This window comes from Bos javanicus, chromosome 13, assembly GCF_032452875.1.
Source record: "Bos javanicus breed banteng chromosome 13, ARS-OSU_banteng_1.0, whole genome shotgun sequence".
NCBI classification, from domain to species: domain Eukaryota; kingdom Metazoa; phylum Chordata; class Mammalia; order Artiodactyla; family Bovidae; genus Bos; species Bos javanicus.
Window position 1 is genome coordinate 53,221,813 of NC_083880.1, and position 20,542 is coordinate 53,242,354.

The 20,542-nt window shown below is 51.5% G+C and overlaps 1 protein-coding gene across 6 annotated transcripts in view; it reads right to left on the reverse strand.

The window, feature by feature from the left end:
• Positions 1-4,053: 4,053 nt before the first annotated feature.
• The window catches only part of SIRPA (signal regulatory protein alpha), a 43,532-nt gene continuing 27,043 nt past the window's right edge, over positions 4,054-20,542 (reverse strand). For 4 of the 6 annotated variants that reach the window (XM_061436773.1, XM_061436772.1, XM_061436770.1 and 1 more), the window contains exons 6-9: positions 18,834-18,947; positions 15,445-15,469; positions 9,033-9,084; positions 4,054-6,574 (exon numbers count right to left, since the gene is read on the reverse strand). In XM_061436773.1, the coding sequence (XP_061292757.1) occupies positions 6,320-6,574; positions 9,033-9,084; positions 15,445-15,469; positions 18,834-18,947 (446 nt within the window). In that variant the 3' untranslated portion in view covers positions 4,054-6,319. The remainder of the gene's footprint in view (positions 6,575-9,032; positions 9,085-15,444; positions 15,470-18,833; positions 18,948-20,542) is intronic. The other 2 variants (XM_061436771.1, XM_061436769.1) reach the window with 1 other exon arrangement.

Sequence of the window (20,542 nt, forward strand, 5' to 3'; positions counted from 1 at the left end):
TGTGGGTATGAATCTGTGTGAAGGTATATGTAAATACGTGAGTGTGGGTGTGAGAGAGTGTGAATGTGTGTGTGGACTGCTGTCTGTGCCACAGGGTTGCAAAGGGCTGATCTATTCTCTATTTAACCTTCACAAGAGCCCCCTGGGCTTTCCAGGTGGCTCAGTGGGTAAAGAACCTGCCTGCAATGCAGGAGACATCAAAGATGTGGGTTCAATTCCTGGGTCAGGAAGATCCCCTGGAGGAGGGCATGGCAACCTACTCCAGTATTCTTGCCTGGAGAATCCCATGGACAGAGGAGTCTGGAGGGCTACAATCCATAGGTTGCAAAGAGTCGGACATTACTGAAGCAACTGAGCACAGCACATCACAGAACCCCCTGAAGTGAAGACTACCACCCCCTGCCCCATTTCACAGGTGACCAAATGGAGGCTCAGAGGTGAAGCCCTTTGTCTAGGGTCAGGGTAAGGGCTCTGAGCAACTGTCTCGACACCCCTGGGTGGAGAGAGGAGGGGTGTGGGCACAGGGTGATAGGGGGGTAATTAAGGGAGTCTCACTAGACCAAGTGATGATAAATGGTTTATCACTGTTTCGTGTGCTTATTTTGGTTGTGTCTGCTCAGACGATCAGTGGTGTCCGACTCTGTGACTCCATGGCCTGGAGCCTGCCAGACTCCTCTGATCATGGGATTTCCCAGCCAAGAATACTGGAGTGAGTTACTGTTTCCTTCTCCAGAGGATCTTCCGACCCAGGGATCGAACGTGCGTTTCCTGTGTCTCCTGCATTGGTAGGTGGATTCTTTACCACAGAGCCACCTGGGAAGCCCTGCTCTTTTGGTCACCTGGATGTTATTTTTCAAAGGAATCTAGCAATGCTCTCTAAGTTCTCACCTGGGCAAGGCCCAGGGCTGGGCTCCTGGACCAAAGATAAAGAACTGATACTATCTTAAGAAAGTGTCAGGTTGGGGCAGGCATCAACTTGGGGGTGGGGTTGAATCCCCCCGGGCAGTAGTCTCTTTCAGATTCTGAGGTGTAACTTGTTTGTAGAGAAATGCAGACCTTGAGTGTGTACTTGGATTTTCACATTTGCAAGCCCCCATGTAACCACCATTTGGGTGGGGAAACAGCTTCCTGTCACCCCAGAGGGCCCTTAGCCTCCTCCCCTCCACTGCTTCCTCCAAGGGTAGCCCTCCACTGACCTCTGTCACCAAGCTTTTGCCTGTTTCTGAACATCTGGGCCCCATATCTTTTTGGAAAACACTTTAAATTTCATAATCCTGTATTCAGAAAACAAATCCAGCCCCTAATCAAACACAGTGTAATGGTTAAGGGAGCCAAAGCAGGGACCCCAGTGGTGACAGGCTGAACCCTGGGGAGGCCTGAAGTTGCCTGGGCTGGCTGTTGACCAGGCAGGAGAGCGAGACCACCCTGGCATTTTGTGGGTAAGACCACATTGTGTTTCCTGGCTCCCAGTAGAGCCCAGTGCACCCCATCATTGTCTGTGGCCCCCACTGTCTCACCAGCACCCCCCAGCCCCCAACATGCCTGTCTGGTGCCCACCCATACCCACAGCAGCACCACTGCCCAGGCAGATGTTGGCCCTTGAACAAAACTCCTAATCTCTCTGCTAAATGGGGGATAAATCATAGGACCTACCTTAAAGCTTTGTTAAGAGGACAGATGAACTGATATTAAATAAGTTAATATTTGTACAGAGTTTAGGAGACTTTCTAACATGCAGTAAGGGCTTATGTTAAAACTAAATAAAATAAAGAAATCTGGATTGAATCTTGGCTGGTGGGAACATGCTGGAAGACGCAGGGTTTTTTTTCCTGTTGAGCATTAGAATCTTGAGAGTGAAGTGAAAGTCGCTCAGTCGTGGCAGACTCTTTGTGACCCCATGGACTATACAGTCCATGGAATTCTCCAGGCCAGAGATAGCCAGTCCTTCTCCAGGGGATCTTCCCAACCCAGGGATTGAACCCAGGTCGCCTGCATTGCAGACAGATTCTTTACCAGCTGAGTCACCAGGGAAGCCCAGAATCTTGAGAAGGAGCAGAGATTTTCCTGATTATAATGTAAAGTGGGCAGGGGCTGCAGAAGTCAAGGCCAATGGGTCCTCCTGGGTGGGGCAGGGTGGGGGTGTTATCGCTCTCCTTTGCTCAAGGAATGCAGAGGAGATGCCTGATAAATGCCGAATGCTGGCAGGAGGGAGAGGGTCACTTGGCTCCCATCAACTAGAGGTTGCTCACCAACCTAAGCCCCAGAGATCTGGGCTGTGGAGAAGCAAGGCCCAGGTGCTGCGTGAATTCTATCCCCACTTCTCCTTGCCTGGACATGCAGTCCTCCACCCCCAACTTCCCAGAGAACAAAGACATTTCCCCACCCACTGGGCCTGGATTCCTGCCTGGAACACCTCATCCCAGGAACGCACACATATTTCACAGGTTGGGGCTGAGGAAAGGGAGCTGAATTCTCTGTCACCTGCCAAGGTCCTGGCCTGTGAGGCAAGCAACCTCTCCGAACCCTGCAGGAAGTTCGTTGCCTCCTGTGTGACCACATGGACCAGGCCAAGGTCTCAGGACTGATCCTCGGTGGGCTTGTGGATCCAAGTACAAGTCCAAACTCCAATGAAGATTCATTGTGTGAGATTGGCCAGGTCATGGGTACTTCTGAGCCTCAACTTTCTCTCTCTGCAAAATGGGCACACAGCTGCCACTGCTATTGGACAATTAGGAGAATTAAACATGATGGGGAAGAGCCAGACTTCTAGTGCTCTGCTGTGGGGCATTAGGAAAAGGACTTCACTTTTTTGTGCCTTGGTTTACTCATCTGTAACATAGGGATAAAAAGAGTTCCTACCTCACATGATGGTTGGGGGATTAAATGAGTTAATAATTACAAAGCACTGGCATATTACTTACCATAGCAGGTATTGGCTTTTATAATTGCTAATAATTTTGCATAGTCAGTGCTAATATGTAATGTGATGCTATTAACTCAGTGGCTAGAAGTTGGTCTCTGAAGCTGGCAGCTGGAGTTTGAGTCTCAGCAACGTCACTTATTAGCTGTGTGACCCTGTATCAGTTACATCACCTCTCTGTGCCTTGTCTATAAAATGAGGTCAGTACTATTATTTACTTGGACTTGTGAGGTATGAAAGGGTTAATCAATGTACAGTGCCAATACACAGTAAGCATTGACTATAAATGTTATGTTGACATCATTATATAATTGTCATTCATATTGTTAATATTCTTATGGAGGGTACATCAACATTTATTGAGCACCTACTAGCACTAGACATGAATTATCCGGCGGGGATAGTCTAGGACAAGCATTAGCTCCTCATTTGGTAGAAGAGGAAAGTGGGGCCCCAAGAGGGTGACCCATTTGTCCAAAATCCTACAGGTAGTGAGGGCAACCAGTCCCCTCTGTGCAGTGTTTAGGGCAGAAAGGAAAGAACCAATGCTCAGCGAAGGCCTGTTATGTGCCAACCCTTTAATGCCCACACTAACCCTGGAAGGGTATTACTGTCCCTATTGTGCTGATGCCTGCCCTGAGTCTCAGCGAGGTGAGTGGTTTGTTCTCAGAGCTACAAAGTGGCAGATCTGGGATTCAAACTTGGTTTTCTGTTGGAATTTCGCTCAAGCGGGTACTTTGGGCTTTCTTACACTGACTCCCTATGAACCAAGGGAAACAAAGTCTTTGTGTCTATAAAACCCAAGTGTGCATGTGTGCTTGCTCAGTCATATCTGACTCTGCGACCCCATGGACTGTAGCCTGCCAGACTCCTCTGTCCATGGAATTCTCCAGGCAAGAATACTGGAGTGGGTTGCCATTTCCTTCTCCAGGGGATCTTCCCACCCCAGGGGTAGAACCTGTGTCTCCTGCATTGGCAGGCGGATTCTTTACCGCTGAGCCACCTGGAAAGCCCCAGAGAGAGGCCCAAACGCTGAGGCTGCTTCCAAGCCCGGGGGCCCAGGCGATCTTCTCCCAAGCTCATGTGGACAGGACAAACTCACAGAGACAAGGATACTCAACATCCAAAGGGGCTGTTGTTACCCAGAAATCTTTATTACAAAAATATTTTGCAAGCCAAAAAGTTTAAGTTGCAACTATATACAAAATGGGGCCTGTTTCCTTCCCCACAGTCTGAAAATAAACTCCCCAAACCATGCTCCTTCCGTACTGTTGTTTGGACCGTTTCCTTTTCCTGGGGTTCGATACACAAGGTATGGGAATCTCCAGGCTGCCAGGCTAAGTCTAAACTACATGACATCCTTGGCCTCATTCCTTACTCCTCTTCCAAAATTCAAAATAAAATTAAAGTGGCACCAAGAAAACATTCTTTTAAAATTCTGTATGTGCTTGTGTGTGCTCACACACGTGTGCTCTCTCTGGGTAAAAGAGAGGGAGACCAGGGTTTACAAGCCAACCTTATGGAATTTGGAAGTAGCTCGAGCCAGGTGGCTGGGACACTGAGCTCCCAGATGCCACAACTCGGCTCATGGGGCCAAAGCTGCTCACATGGCCTGTTGGCTCAGCCAGTTCCTGGATGCCATCATGTAATACAAATCACTGTTCCCCAGAGAGGCAGGTCTGTGCTGGCCTCCCAGGGTTCCACCTAGAGGACCTGCTGATGGGCAGGATGGCTCAGCTTCTGGCTCCGACAGCCTGTGCCAGGACTCCCTTGGGCATCCAATGGCTGGACCCAGGGGGCAGTGAAGATTAGCATCTCAGCTCTGAGAGTGGATCAGTTACATGGGAAAACTGAATAAACAGGGCTTATGACACCTGCTTGCCCAGGGCCCAGCTAGGCTGCCACACTGAATTGGAAGGGCCAGGGTTCTGAGGGTAATGAGGTCAGAGCCTCTGCCCAACCTCTTGAGACAGAGGGACAGACGGTGGGTCATTCCTGGCTTCACAGATGTCCAGGCCTCCTGGCTGTCTTTGATTTATTCCAGTTTGATCCAAATAGGGTTTGGGAACATAAATGAAAGATTCTGTCTTCAGAGAGCTGGAATGACAGGGGATGGGGCGGGAGGTACAGCCAGGCACAGCTTCCTACCCTGCATGGCCCTAAAGTGCTTGTGAGAGATGGAGGGGAGGGACAGCGTCTTTCCTCCCCCTTCTTTACAGGTAAGCATACTGAGGCATGAGGTCTCAACCAGACCTTGTGGAGAAGGAGGCAGCCTGGAGAAATAGGGGCAGGTTCAGACTTACCACACTGGGGGCTCAGGAAGCAGAAGAACCAGCCACGTGGAGGGAAGGCTAAGTGTCTCCATGGAGCAGCCAACCTGGAACCGTCTGCCCCACCCTCAGGGCTCTGGGACCGGGAGGAACTCAGTTTCTGCCATGAGTGATTCTCTCCTGGACAACTGACCGTTCAGCCCCAGACTGTGCAAGACCAACCACGCACATCAACACATGACAAAGAGCCAAGATAACGCTGCTGTTGTTTTAAGAAAAAAAAAAAAAAAAAAACAGAACAAAACACCACAGATCAAATTTTCTAACACCTCAGTTTCAAGATTGCACATTTCACATTTCTCAATAATTTACAGGCGTCCACAGCGAGATGTTGTGAGTTAGTGCTTGCTGAAGGAAGCGAACTCAGGTCTGGAAAGGAGAGGTGGGGCCACATGGAGCGTCATAGTCAAGATGACGGGTCCTCTAGGTCTCGAGGGCTGCGAGGAGAAAGGGTGTTTCTGTCCCTCAGTCCTTGGTGGTGGAGGAGTTCCTCAGAGGGTCCTCTCCTCCCCAGGGCTTGTGGCCGGTCACTCCGGGGCGGGGAAGGCCAGAACTGCTGGCAGCCACTGCACCAGGTCTCAGGAGGCGGGTCCAGCTTCCCCATGGACAGGCAGTTCAATCTAAAGGGGATAGCTTTCCCCAAAGCCCCAGCTGGTAGTTCTGGGGGGAGGAGGAGGTATGTTTTCTCCCTCCTCACTCTGGAAGATCAAGCCACGGAGCGTCAAGGAGGCAATCAGAGGTCTCTAAGACCATGACCAAGACCCACAGTTGATGGACAGAGGCGTGAGAGTTCTCGCACCCACAGTGGCTCTGGCCAGTTCCAGGCCAGCTCCCCGCCTGGTTTGGCAACACCAGCCTCCATGTGTGGCCACGTTGGAGGGTAATGGCTACCCTGGAAATGCTGGTGAGCCAACTGGGTTGAGGAGACAAGAGCTACCCTCACTCCTGGGTCCCAGGGCCTCTGCCACCCTAGCCCCCCAGGAACTGGGCTGGTTGTCCTCACCACGGCTGCTCCGTGTGGGACAGGAAGGCTCATGGGGACAGACCCTAGAGATGACCACGGCCCTGTTCACTTCCTCTGGACCTGGACACTGGCATACTCTGAGTAGGATGGCTCAGGCTTGGGGGCCGGTTGCTTGGGGGTCCGGTTGAGGTGGACCATGTCCAGGTCAGCGTAGGTGAGGGTGTCCTCAGACACAGGTGGCGGGCGGGCCTGAATGCTGGCATACTCCGTGTGGTTGTTCGGTTCATTGGCCTTGGGGGTTGATTTCTTCCCCTTGGGCAGGTTCAGGTCTGCATATGTGATGTCATTGTTGTCTTGGATCTAAATGAGATAGAGAGAAGGTCATTCTGGAGCCCCTGCCGGTCACCACTGGGATCAAGTCCGGATGCTCTGTCTCCTCTTGGCCTCCACTAGCTCAGCCTTAATTCATGTCCCCTCTTCTCCAGCTGAGGTCACCTGTCTCCAGCCTTGCCCTTCCAATCAGCCTCCTCTTATAGCCTGAAGGCTCTTCCTAAATGTCAGTGTGGTCACTTCATAGCCCTGCCTCAATGTCACCCCTCTTGCAGTTCTTGCTTGCCTTTCCTGATGCGCTTTCCTCTGCTGAGAAAGTCCAGCCCCCTTTCTCCTTGTGATGAAGCCCAACGCACCCTGTCAATTTCATCCTAAGACCTTCCGCTCAGCTGGGTCCAGGACCGTGACTCTGCACTTCCCTCTGTGCTTCTCCATCACAGCACCCACCCCTTAGCTAGGACCGCCTGTGCCTGCCCAGGGGTGTGCATAGATGCTGATCCCCAGTGGCTGGGGACATTCATTTATTTACTCATTTATTAAACAAGTATTCACTAGGCATTTGTTATGATGCAAAAATCAAGGCTGGCACAGAAAAAACCAATCAATGTTAAATGAATAAATGAATGAGTGGTAGATGAATAAATGGATGGCAACTCTTCCAGCCCCACTCTAGCTGAGGCTGGGGACTGGGGAAGAGAGGATGGGAGTTTGTGAGAATGAGGGCAGCAGTTAACAGGAGGCAAAGGTTTTGTAGGCAGAAGTCGGAGTGTGAATCCGGGTTCTGTTCTCTCTGGAGGAGGGACTGGGCAGTTCACTTAGCCTCTCTGGGCCTTGGCTTCCCCATCTTTAAAGTAGGTCTAATAATAGTATCTGTTGCCATGGTCACTGGGAGGATCCGATGAGCTGGTCTCAGGACAGAGCCTGGCTCGTGCCGGGTGCGTGGATGTGCGGCACATGTCAGCAATCCACCACCTGGCAAACCTGAGCTGCTCCTATGTGCCTGTCTTATCACTCACAACTGCCATCTTGAAATTACCCATCATGAAAGATACTTCGCTTCTTTGTGCCTAGCAACTTAACTGTGGAAGTGGAGGGGAATGACCAACACCCATGATCCCAGCTGACACACAACAATAACCTCAGACCCTGACGGCTCTCACGTGGATCACCTGATTTAGGTGCTATCACAACCCTGCTTGGTAAGACATATTTATCCCACTTTATGGTGAAGAACCTTATAGCCAGGGAGGTGAAATAATGGGGTCAAAGTCATACAGCTAGAAAAGAGTCGAGGTCTGCTGGCCTCTAAAGCTGTGGTCCGACCACATGGCCCCTGTCCTCAACCCTGCATGCTTGCTCACTTCTCTCTGGGAAACCCATGCCAGCATTAAGGGCTGGGAGTCCTAGTTACAGGGCTGCGAGCTCACAAGAGCCCTGCTCACTGCCCAGGGCTTGGCACATAGTAGGTCCTCAGTAAGTCCCGACTGACTGTAAATTCTGTACAGGATTCAGTGACCAGCTCTTTCCACCATCATTCTTTCCCTGGAAAATTCCAGAAAGAACTTTGACTTTTAAAGTGCCAGAAAGTAAAATGACTGGGGAAAAAGCCTTCCTGACCCATGATTGGAAATTGTCTTGTATTTCTAATCATTGCCTGAGCTGGTGGGGGAGGGGAGGTTGGCATCGAGTCGGGAGAGTTCTGGCCTACAAACACTGTGCATTTTGCCAGCCTGGCTCTCTTCAACAAATTACAGCTACAGCGATGACAACTGCCAGGGAAATGTCAAGGACAGCTGGCTTTTCTCATTCCAGGTTCAGGGCTGGGCCTGTCTCCTTACAAGACGCTGAGGAACCCTCTGCCTCCCAAGGTCTGATAGCATCAGCCAGTGCAGACAGGGCCAGAGTTCTCAGAAACAGGCCACCAACCATGGTGACTGCCAAGCCTCCTCAATAATGCTGGGGTGGAACTGCCAGCTCCAGGGGCATGTGCCGTTGCACGAGGTGATCAATGACATGGGGCCTTCCCATCAGCAAAGGCAGTGCAGTGCTGTGTTCCCGCACGTGAGAGACACAGGGCTGCAAGGGTGCTCTGGGTAGAGGGGCTGGCCAGGCACAGGCACGGAGGCCGGATGGCGTGAAGAGCACTAAAGCCAACTCCAGCAGCACCATTTACACAGAACACATGGTGGATGGTGCCCTTCCAAGCTGCGCAGGGATTGGCACTGAGAGAGGCTGGGAGAGACTCTCCAGGCTGGGGCCGGGGCGGGGGTGGGGGTGTGTGTGTGGTGGTGGTGGTGTGTGTGAGATGGGTGGAAGGATGCGGGGAGGGGGAGGGGAAGGGGAGGGGAGGACTCAGGAATGAATGTAAGGATCCTCCACCCCCGGCACCCACCCACCCTGGTGAAGAAGTCTTAATTTAGAACAGGATCTGCAACTCCTGTTGATGCAAGGAAATCACACCACCGATCTCCCAGGAAGGGCATCTCACCAAGGACTGTACCTGAGTTGTTTCTCTGGTGTTCTTCTCGGGCTCGTGCAGCCTAAAAAGGAAAGAGACGCACAGATAAAAATACCCTCACTATCTCTAGTGCTCATGCACACGGATAAGAATAACATTTAGGTTCCACTTCCTATACGGGTGGAGGACATGGATGAGCCGTTCCCAACAGAAACACAACTGCTGATCACATGTTTGGACCAAAGGACTTTTCAACAATGCACTACTTTTTTTGTTTGTTTGTTTAACCTACTTTATTATCAAGGATCTTTAAAAACTGTAGTACTCGGTGCTGGGGAAGCTGCGGTGAGACTGGCAGGTTCACGAACTGCTGGTGGAGGGGCTGACCGGCATAATGCTCTCTGGAAACAGCTTGTCAAAGTCAAGAGCTTGGAAGGTGTCCTCATCTTTTGACTCATAACTGCACATTTGGGGGTATTGGTATTCAAAATATAGAAAAAGCTTTATGCACTAAGGCATTTACCACAGAATGAGATGGGAGAGGGAGGTTTACATCTCACAGCTCCACCAACTGGGACTGGTTAAGGAAATCAGGATAGATTTTGTAGATAAAGACTTAAGAGGTTTATGAGGAGGCTTTCTTTTTTTTATTACAAATGATTACATTAAAATGATAAGCATAAAATTCTCTGTGGAATGACCCCAATTACGAAAAATGTGTGGATAACACTGGAAGGAAATCTAGTAAAATGCTAACAGCAGTGGTCTTGGGGTGGTATTTTTTCTTCTTTTTAGTTTCCTAATGTTCTATATTCTACACACCTAAGTCTTATCATTAAGAAAAGAAAAGAGGAGGGCCATGTGTTCTGATTAATCAAAGAAGCCGTTCATGCACTTGATTCTGTAATTGGAGGCTGTGGCTTGGCTCACTGCAGGGTCACAGTCAAGGTGGTGAGTAAACCAGAGTCACTGATTCGGCAGTTGTGTAAATTCTCAAGCCAGCCACTCTGGGGACATTAGCCTGGCTCATGTCAGAAATGAGCAATGGGGCTTGGCAGCGGGGTTATTAATGGATTTGGCATGAGTGCTTGGCTCAGAAAGCAGTTCTGGGGCATGACGGGCCCCACGTGGCCACAGCAACAGCCCTCTGGGAGCAGGGACGCTGTCTGGAGAAGACTGCTCACTCGGCTCCATCCATGCCCCTCCTGCTTCCCACCTGTCTGGGTCCCCGCTGACTCTGGTTCAAGTCCAACACCTTGACCTGCTTGTAAGTCCCATGGAGTCTGGTCCTGGCTGACCACCCCGCCTGCCCCCGACACACTAACCCAGACTCATTCACTCCGTCATCCTCATTCACCCACTTATCCACCCACCCAATATTTCTCAAGGGCTACTCAATGTGATGCACTTTACATGTCAACAGCCTTGAAGGACCTCCTGAACAGCTCTTCCTCTTGGTTAACCTTTGTTCATCCTTCAAGACAACTACATTGTCACGTATTTGGGATGGCTTCTGACAGTGCTAAGCTGGCTGGGCTGTCCCTCCGTGACAGTTTCAAACTCCTTGCATATTTTCCCATCGGGTTTGTATGTCTGTGTGTCTGCCATGCTTCCTCACCACGTGGGTATAGGTGCTCAAGAGACTTGGAAGGAATGCCGATCAGTCTGCCCCAATGCCTTTGCACACTCAGTCCACCTTGCCTCTTCCTCTGATCCACTCCTTCTCTTCCCCCAGAGTTGTTTCAAATGGTCATTTCTCAGGGAAACCTTCACTATCCCAAAATCCATTCTCAGAACACTGGGCTCCTCTCTCAGAGCGATAATTATAGATGGGAAGCAGTTATCCATTTTGTCATGTCTCTCTCTCCTTGGGTCTCTCCCGTCTCAGTGAATGGCATTGCTATTACTCATCCTTGTGCTCAGCTAAAGAAATGGGAACCGCCCCCCAATTCCCCTTCCTCCTCCTTTACAACCCGTGTCTAATCCACCACAAGGCTTGTCGATTTGCCTCCAAAATACATACCAGACACCATCATCGCCACCATCCAGGTTTCAAATTTCTGAAGAGCTTCCTCCCTGGCGTCTCTGCTCTAGGTCTGCCCCCCCACCCCCCACACTCCACTCTCCACATGTAAAATGCATACGTGATGTCATGTCACTTTTCTGCTCAAAACCCTCAACTCCTTCCCACCACACAGTGAAATCCATCTCTGTGTCCTGACTGCCCGGCCCACGTGATGTGCTGTAGCCCTGTCTCTGGCCTCGCTCACTCCACACTGCTCGCCCTCCCCCTGCCTCTCCCCCGTTCTGCCTCCTCCTTGGTCCATGAACATGTCCAGCTGCTCCTGCCTTGGGGTTTTGGCACTGGCTGTTCCCTCTGCCTGGTCCACCCTTGCCCCTGATGTTCCCAAGGCTAGAGCCTTCTTGCCCCTCAGCTGTCATCTAAATGTCCCCTCCTTAGATGGCCTTCCCTGACCACCCACGGCACACCCGCTCCCGCCTCTGCTTTGAGCCTGTGCATTAGTCCGCACCTGTAGCACACCACGTATTAACCTCCCAGCTAGTATGGTAACTTGCCTCCCTGTGGACCATGAGCTCCATGAGAGCAGAGACTAGGTCCATGATGTTTACCACCGGAGCCTCGACACCTAGTAATGAGCTGGTGCATCATCAGCACGCTAGAGATGTTTGTTGAATGAATGAACAAACATCTGTCCCATCAGATCAAAAGTGCAACCGACCAGGGCTAGTGTCTTTTTATTCCTTTTTGCAATCCCCCCAGCTTAAGGCCTGGCGCTCAATCCAGATGAATAAATGAAAGAATCAGGGAAGCCTTAACTATTCTAAGAATAAACGCAGTGAATGTCTGACAAGTGAACAAATGGCCAACGAAATGAACCCCAGTGCCCAATTAAGGGAGCAGAGCCACATTTTCCTCTCATCTGAGCTGGGGAGGATTACAATGTTCTCCTGTACGTTCCTAACCCAGGGAGTTAGAAATAGCCAGTCCTCCCACTGGCCCTGCAACCTGATGGGCCCTTTGAGTTCAAAGCAGAGGCACCCCCAACTCTTGCCACTGCCCCTCCCCCTCCCGGGAAGCTGGCTTATTATCCACGCCAACATTCTCTGCAAAGTGTCTGATCCCAGCCAGCCGAGCTGAAGCTGGCAGCTGCATGGAAAAGCACCAGTACCGCTCACTAGCTAGCGCTTTGGTTTAGAGAGATCAAAGGGAGCAAGTGATCTCACGGCTCCCTGGGTAGGATCATGCTCAAAAACTGAAAAAAAAAAAAAAAAGGCAGAAAACGGTTGGCTTCTCTGGGGAAGAAGAAACAGGCAGCAAGAAGCACTGGATCAGTGATGAAGAGCCTCAGCTTCAGCGTCAGAGAAACCTGGGTTGACTCATAGTCTGCACTTTGCTAGCTGTGGGTCCTTGGGAAGGTCACAACACTTCTCTGAGCCTCAGTTTCCTTAACCACATATAGGGACAATAATAAGCATCTAAAGCAGGGGTTCTCAAAGTCTGGCTTAGAAACAGCAGTGTCAGCACCACCTGAGAACTTGTTAGAAATATAAATTCTGCATCGAAACTCAAGGGAAGGGGCCAGTAATCTGCGTTTTAATAAGCCCTCCTAGGGATTCTGCTACACACTCAAGTTTGAAAACCTCTGTTGAATTAAATTGGGATAATAGTAAATCACAGGATTTTTGTGATAATCAAATCACCAATGAGCTAATATAGGTGAAATCATAGATCTGTGCCTAGAACACAGTGAGTGCTCAATAAACGTTAGCTGCTGCTGTTGTCATTATTATTATTGACACAGCCCTTTTCTTCCAGAAATGTATTGATAATTGGGGAGACAAGACAAGTAAAAATAGTGACAGCAGTAAGAATGAAGCAAAAAAGAGAGCTCCTTCCATAGTTGAGGCTGTGAAGCCACTGACAGGGATAGTTTTTGGGATTCACGAGGTTAGAGATCAGGGATTACTGGAGTAGTTTGGGGTAGCATTTATTCATTCAACAAACTATTACTGAGCACCTATTCCATTCCAGGCACAGTGCCAAGTTCAGCAGTAATCAGCAATGAACGTGAGGGAGGTAACCCACCCTGCCTTGAAGAGGGGTAGGTCACACTACAGGGACAAGTGCAGAGACAGCCTGGATAGCCCAGTGTACCCAGCTCCCAGGAGGAGACTCTGTCCCTGGAGGAGGTAATGCCCTCGCCGAGCCCAGAAGGAAGAGCAGGAGGTAACCAAGTAAAAGGAGGCTCACCCACGCTAGCTTCCATGTCAGACCACCCAGGGGCGCTGTTCAGAACCTGCTGTGACTGCCAGGCCCTGCAGTTGTGCAGATCCTGGGTGATTCAGGAGCAGGGGTGGGGAGCACAGGGTGAGGAGAACGAGAATGCAGCGTGAGGGAGGAGGTGGGGGCCGAGGCTGAGCCATGGAATTCAAGCCCTGGGAGTGGTAGTGAGTGAAACTGTCCAGCTCAGCAGGGCTGCACTGCAAGGGGCTTGGGGGCCTCAGGAGAGCATCTGGACTGTTAGGAGGGCCACAGGGAATCACTGAGGGGTTCCAGGCAAAGGACGAAAGCCAAGCCTTGCTCTTGGGAAAGAGTGTACTTGGTGTGGGAAGAATGGCGGGTGAAGGCATGGCAACAGGAAACACATTTCCCTGCGGGCGTGAGGAGCCCGGTTTTGCTGGAATGGTGGCTCTGTTTGTTCGGGGACCCAGAGGCTGGGAGGCTGGCCAGGGCTCAGAGCAGGAAGCCACCTGTAGAGGTCAGAGCAGAAAGCAAGGCTTTCTCCCAAGGGTACCACAGACTCCTGGTACGGCAGGAAGGCCCGATGCTTCCCAGGACTCCTCAGATGGGTTAGGTGCTCCTGCTGTGTGCAACCACAGGCCTGGAATTGCCCCCCACCATACCTGCCACCAGTGACCCCCCAACTCAGCATACAGCACTCCCTTCCCCCAACTGTGGGGTTGTCCCTGACCCTACAATCTGTCAGCAAGTCCCCTTGGCTCTAATTCCAAAATATCTCCAGAATCTGACCATTTCTAAACCCATCCAGGCCACAGCCATCCGCCTGGACCACTGCAGCAGCCTCCTCACTGGCCCCTCTGCCTCCACCCACCCTCCCTCCTACAGCTTGGTCCTCACATGTGGTCAGAGTGGCACCTTGAAAACAAAGTCAGATCAGCTCCCTCTTACGCCCCTTCATCCAACTGGGAGTCAAATCCGGAGTCCTAACAGCCACAGCCCCTAGACAATGGCTTCCACTCTGCATCCTCAGTTCTGTTTTGCAATTCTGAAATCCACAAAGTGCTAAAAGAATCAAAAGATCTGCAAAACCCATTTGATGGCAAAACCTGTCCTAAACGAACATGAAGCGGTTTATAGTTTGTATTTATCGTACTTAGAGTACGTTCACGTTTCCACACAGGCACATTCACATGGTAGGTGATGGGGTGCGGCCTCTACTCTGCTGGGTGAATGCTGGTGGGGGGAGTGCTTCCCCAAAGCTGCAGTCTGGATTAGTCACCCACCTGCTGTGTGGGCTGCAGCTAAGACACATGGGCTGCACCTTCTGACCTCATCCCTTCCTGTTCCCTCGCTCCTTCTGCCCCAACTGCTGGCCTCCCCCGTCCTCCCAGCCCACCTTGAGCCTTGGCCTTGCCTGCTCTCCTGCCCAGCCTGTGCCCTCTCACGGCTCCCCAGCTTCAGGTCCTTGCTCATATTCCCTCTTCAGAAGAGGCCCTGCCCTTGCCCCCATCTCCATCCCCTTGCCGTGTTTAATTTGTCACCACCTGACATGACATTACAGACTGTTTCACCTCCACACTTACTGCCTGCTCCTCTCATTGGTGTCTGAGCTTCATGAAGGTCCAGACTGAGTCTTGTTCATTCAGAACAGAACTGGCATATAGTAGGGACTCAGCAAAAATCATGGCAAATGTTAAATCAAAACCAACTAATGTACCTTCCGTGATGTAATGTCATCAGTTTAGCCTCTGACCAAGGCACAGTTTTCAGGAGGCACAGGTGCATACCTACCTGTCATACCCACCTACCCTGGCACTGCCCAGGCTACCTGTGTCAAAGCCCTCCATAAATACTTAATGAACAAAGGAAACAGCACAGTATACAATTAGATTTGGGGATGGCATGTGCAGGAGTTTATGCCACAGTCCAAACAGGATTTGGTAAGGGTCTCACTGTTTGTGGGAAGCAGTCAGGAAATCAGTGCCTCTGTGTGCTGAAATCACCTCATTTGAGGCAGTAATTAGAGACAGATCTGGTGGGAGGAGCTTACAAAGGAAAGACACAGGAAGGCTGACTGGCACAGGAGTGAGGGTCAGTGGGTGCAGATTCTGCTTGGCAGTTTTGGGGGGCAAACAACCAAATAACTGCAAAAGCACTCCAGCCCAGTGACCTACTTACCTTGTAGAAGAAGTGGAGCCCTTGGCTGAAAGAGAAAAGCAAAAAAAGAAGCCAGTTATTCAACTTAGAAACACACTTTTCTTTTATAATTACTTTCTGGAGGGTGCAGAGGCTTGCCCCCAGGGATGTTGGGAGGAATTGTTGCAATCATATCCTCCAAACCACAGGAAACCCCATGCCCACCCTAGTGGGGTGGGTGGTCCATTATCTTTCAGCAGAAAGAGCTGGGCCTGCCAGCTTTCCCACTTCTGGGAATTGCCAAAGGTCAGATCCCAAAGCAACCTTCAGCCTGAGAGGGCCAGCTGCCCTCCCTCTGGCTGAGCCTCACTTCCATCCATCACACACATTAGTTGAAACCCTACAGCCAGACTGGGTGCCCATCAGGGCCCTTCACTGCTGGAGAACAGGTTCTGGCAGAACTGCTAATTGGGGGAGCAAGAGCAAATTCCACTTCTGCCACCCATTCACATGCTGCGTGACCCTGGGTGGGTTATTCTCCCTCTCCCAGGTTAGATCTCAGTGCTCTAAGTCACACGGGTGGGCTGGACATTCATTTTCATCTCACCACCTTTGCAAAAAGGATCATGGGAGGAAAGAAAGGGTCTGTCTGGCTCAGAGGTTTTGAGCCTGTGATGTGGGGCATCCCACAGAGAAGCCACTGGGGTTTGCCACCATTTGACTCTGATTTTGCTGTAAAATTGTAATTAAAAAGCAACATGCACAGGCAAGTGTGCTCTGTATCACATATTAGCAGGCTGGAGGCTGCCACACTGCAAGAATTCTCACTGCCAGATGAACGCTTGGTGCCTGGGCAGGTATTGGATTTTTAGGTGAGTGGTACCCATTAGATGTAGCAGCTCAGCATCTAACATTTGAATGGAGGCTGATGGGCTGCCAAGTGCTGGGACACGAGTCACCTCAGGGAGTCCAATGATGGGACACTGCTCATCTCCATTCCACACTAAGGACACCAGATGACTCCCTAAGGTCACGCAACGGGTAAGTGCTAGAGCTGAAATTAGGATATTTCACTGTGAGTATGAGGTAGAGGGTGGCAGACACCTCCAGGGATTGACAAGGGAGAGGGGGTGTCTCATTAGGATAGAGGCAAAGTGCAGTGTGGTCTCAAACATGGTCCCTGGAGACCCACTGCCATGTGAATCCTGGCACCAGCACTCACCAGCTGTGAGACCTGACCAAGTTCTATAACTCTCCCGTGCCTCAGTTTCCTCGTCTATAAAGTGGAGTTAGGTCTGTGGTGACTTCAGTGCCTGGCACATCAAAAGAGCTGACTGAGGGCCAGCCATCACTGTCACTAAAGTCTACATTGAGACCTGGACTCTGCACACAAGCAGACCCACCATTCAGGGCTGGGTGGCTTTCACCAGCGTCTGCAGCTCTCCAACCCCCATTTCTTCTCCAGAACACTGGATGGCTGATGCCCAAGCCCACGGAAATGAGCTCCTGTGTGCTAGAGCCTGACATGGTGCCCAGGGATAAAGCTCCAAAGGAGGCTGGGGCTTTATGAACAGGCACTATGAATGCTCCATCCAAGGGCTGGCTTGTCTCCCAAGGTGGGCAAGAGACCCTGTTTCCCCATCCAAAGAGGAGTCCTGCCTGTGTAGGGGCTCCAGGAATGTTAGGGAAACCATCCTGCAGATCACCTGGAAGAACCTCTTCTAGATTCTAGAGATGCCAGCCCTCCCAAATGGGAGTTTGAGGCTCAGGCAGTCTCTCAGGGCTGAGTCCTCCAGGCAGTCCAGCGGGGAGGGAAACTTGGGGGCCAGAGGAGAGGGGGTGCAGGAGGGGTGTGTGGCTGAGGCACAGAAAGCCCGTCAAGTTCTGTCTGGAGGTCTGGGTGCAGAAATGCAGCTCAGGACGGCATTTGGCACTCTGCCGGCTGTGGCACGTGGTGCTGGGTCACAAACAGCATTTTTAAGAGAATATAGTATAAAATATGACAAAAAGGAAAATATCAGAGTTCCAATTTTATAGATGGGGTGTGTGTGCATTGGGTTGAGACATGAAATGTATTTCTATCACTTGTAGCCAAAAAGGTTTCAGAAACACTGGCTTAAAATAGTCTTCAAGAGTGGGAAAGAGGACGTGCATTTTTTTAGGTCTGACAATGTGTCCGCGCTGTTGCTGCACATGAGCTTATTTGTTTCATAACTATCCTCCAAAGCAGGCACTGCCACGTCCATTTTACAGGTGAGGAAACCGAGGCTCATGGAGGCCAAACTTTAGAGCATAAAACAAGGATCTGGAACCCTGGTTCATCTGACTCCAAGTCAACAGAAACAACTACACAGACACACACAGGCACACACGTGCACGCATGAGTGCAAACAGGGCACAATGTCCTGGACTGGAACTTATACCCTCCTGCTGTAGTCAAAGGCCGCACACCTTGCCACTATGAGGGGAGCCTCCCAGGGAGGTGGTTCATGTTTCTGGTCTCACCTACAACACTGATTACAGGGGCTGACATCGAGAGCCTGCTGCTGTACTGGGCATCTTGCTAACGCTGTTCCCACAGTTACTCATTTAATTCTCCCCACAGCCTGGGAGGTAGGTGGTGGTATTCTCCCCACTGCCTTCCTGCCTCCTGCCGGGGGGCTGGGCACATAATCTGGACAGGTAAGGGGAAAGTAGAAGTCTGCCAGGGGCTCCTGGGAAGTACCGTTTCCTCCTTGAGACCCTTTTGCCACCCTGGCATCTCCCCAATTCCCACATCAGCAGTGGTTCTGTGAGACTGTGAGGCCTGGAGCAGTGATGCGGCAGGGTAGGGGGCCCACCCATATTTCAGCCTGGTGAAGGGGCTGCACAGCCAAGGCAATGGTACCCCTGGCCCACCCATATTTCAGCCTGGTGAAGAGGCTGCACAGCCTAGGCAATGGTACCCCTGGCCCACCCATATTTCAGCCTGGTGAAGGGGCTGCACAGCCTAGGCAATGGTACCCCTGGCCCACCCATATTTCAGCCTGGTGAAGGGGCTGCACAGCCTAGGCAATGGTACCCCTGGCCCACCCATATTTCAGCCTGGTGAAGGGGCTGCACAGCCTAGGCAATGGTACCCCTGGCCCACCCATATTTCAGCCTGGTGAAGGGGCTGCACAGCCTAGGCAATGGTACCCCTGGCCCACCCATATTTCAGCCTGGTGAAGGGGCTGCACAGCCTAGGCAATGGTACCCCTGCCCACCCATACTTCAGCCTGGTGAAGGGGCTGCACAGCCTAGGCAATGGTACCCCTGGACTTCTTGTTACTGGGAGTAACCGGACGTCCTTATGACTTAAACTACGTGTAGCCCAAAGCAGAGGCCTCTCTCTGTCTGGGAAGTACAGCCCAGGGGTAAACTCTCGGGGAGGAACCAGGGAACCCACCCACCTTTGTTCTGTCTGATTCGGAGGAGGTAGAGGGCTGCGATCAGCAGGGCCACCAGCAAGGCACACACCACGCCCACCACGATGAAGATGCTGGTCCAGTTGTTGTCATTCGGGCCTAGGACCACACACAATAGAGGCTTCATGTAGGAAAATTTAAAACAAAGAAAAGGAAAAGCCACTGCCCCTTTTCACCACGAGGCAGGCATCATTAACTGACAACATCTGGCTCAGATGTTTCGGCCCCGTGGGCATGTTCATGGATCTGCACATACTTCCCCTTGTGGGTTACCCACAGGCAGCGCAAAAACTGTGCCGAGGTGCCAGGAGGGAAACATTGCTGTCAGCCTTGGAGGAACCCCGGCTGCAGGGTGTGGGTGGAATTGCCCTCCTGAGGAATAGACATACGTTCCTCCTCACCTGAGTGAGCCATGGAGCGGCCACCCAGGGACACAGGTCTGCCTGGATCTCCTAATGGCAGCTGGGGCATCACACACGATGGGGGGAAGGGTTGTGAGGAGAGTGACCTGCCATTGGACATGCAGAGCCCCGAGGCAGTGCCCTGGTCCATGCCTGGGGCCTAGGCCCAGGAGGGCTGAGCCTAGGACACTTGACATGGAGACAGTGCAGAGGCTGGCACCAGACACAGGAAGGGGATCCCGCAGGACAGTGTGCAGTCAGGAGCAGGGCTCCGAGCCACAGAAATGCAGGTTCAAATCAATGCCCTCACTGAGAGACCTTGAGCAGGTCATTTAAACCCCCTCACACACTGGCTTCCTCTTACGTTATTGAGGTCAATAGTCATCTCTACTTCATTGAATAGCTCTGAGGAATACCTCACTAACCAACCAACCACTCACTCTTTCATCCTTTCTAAAAGTATTTCTTGGGTGTCAACTACCCACCCAGCCCTGAAGCCACAATGCTGAGACAGCCATGGTCCCAGCAGCTGAGACTCAAAGCTGAGAGGTCACCAGGGTCACCTCCTTCAACACTTCCAGGGGCAGGTGGAGCAGCCCAGAGACAGGCACCGACTTGTTCAAGCTCCCCAGTGACACAGACAGCCCGAGTGGATCCACACATCCTGTCTCCGAGGGGAGGGCTCATGGTGGCATCAAAGGGCAACTTGACAGACCCCAAGGCTTCTTTAGAGCTGTCCCTTTCAGGATGCACGAAGGAAGGAAACGGCCTCTATTCTAATCCATTCAAAGGGTTTGCTATGTACAAGGGTACAGGTGTTGGAACATTCCACAGTGGCACCAAAATGCCAACCAGGCACTGTCATTCTGAAGAAAGGGAGATACGCCGACAACCAGTTGGACAGGGGCTGAGAGAATGACACCCTGACACCTTTCATTCTCCCAGGAGGGTGGCAGCATCGCCATCATATTAAATGGGCATGCACTTGGGCCTAGCAACATTCCCTGGGGATCATCCCATAGAAATAGCTGCGCATGTAACAGAATATGTACAAGGGCAGTTAGTGCAGCACTGATCACACTTGAGATAAGCCACAGACAGCCTGAAGCCCCCGACCCCATTCCAGTGGGGCAGCCAGCGAGAGTAGGCTCAGGTCACAAAGAGCAAGGGGAGGAGGTGGGCGGGCAGGGAATGGTGAACACAGAAACTGTTAGTAGAAGAAAGCGAGAGAGTACACCATGAGCAGGACAATCCCTCTCCTTCTCTGCTTTCTTTCTTTCAAGGATATTTATG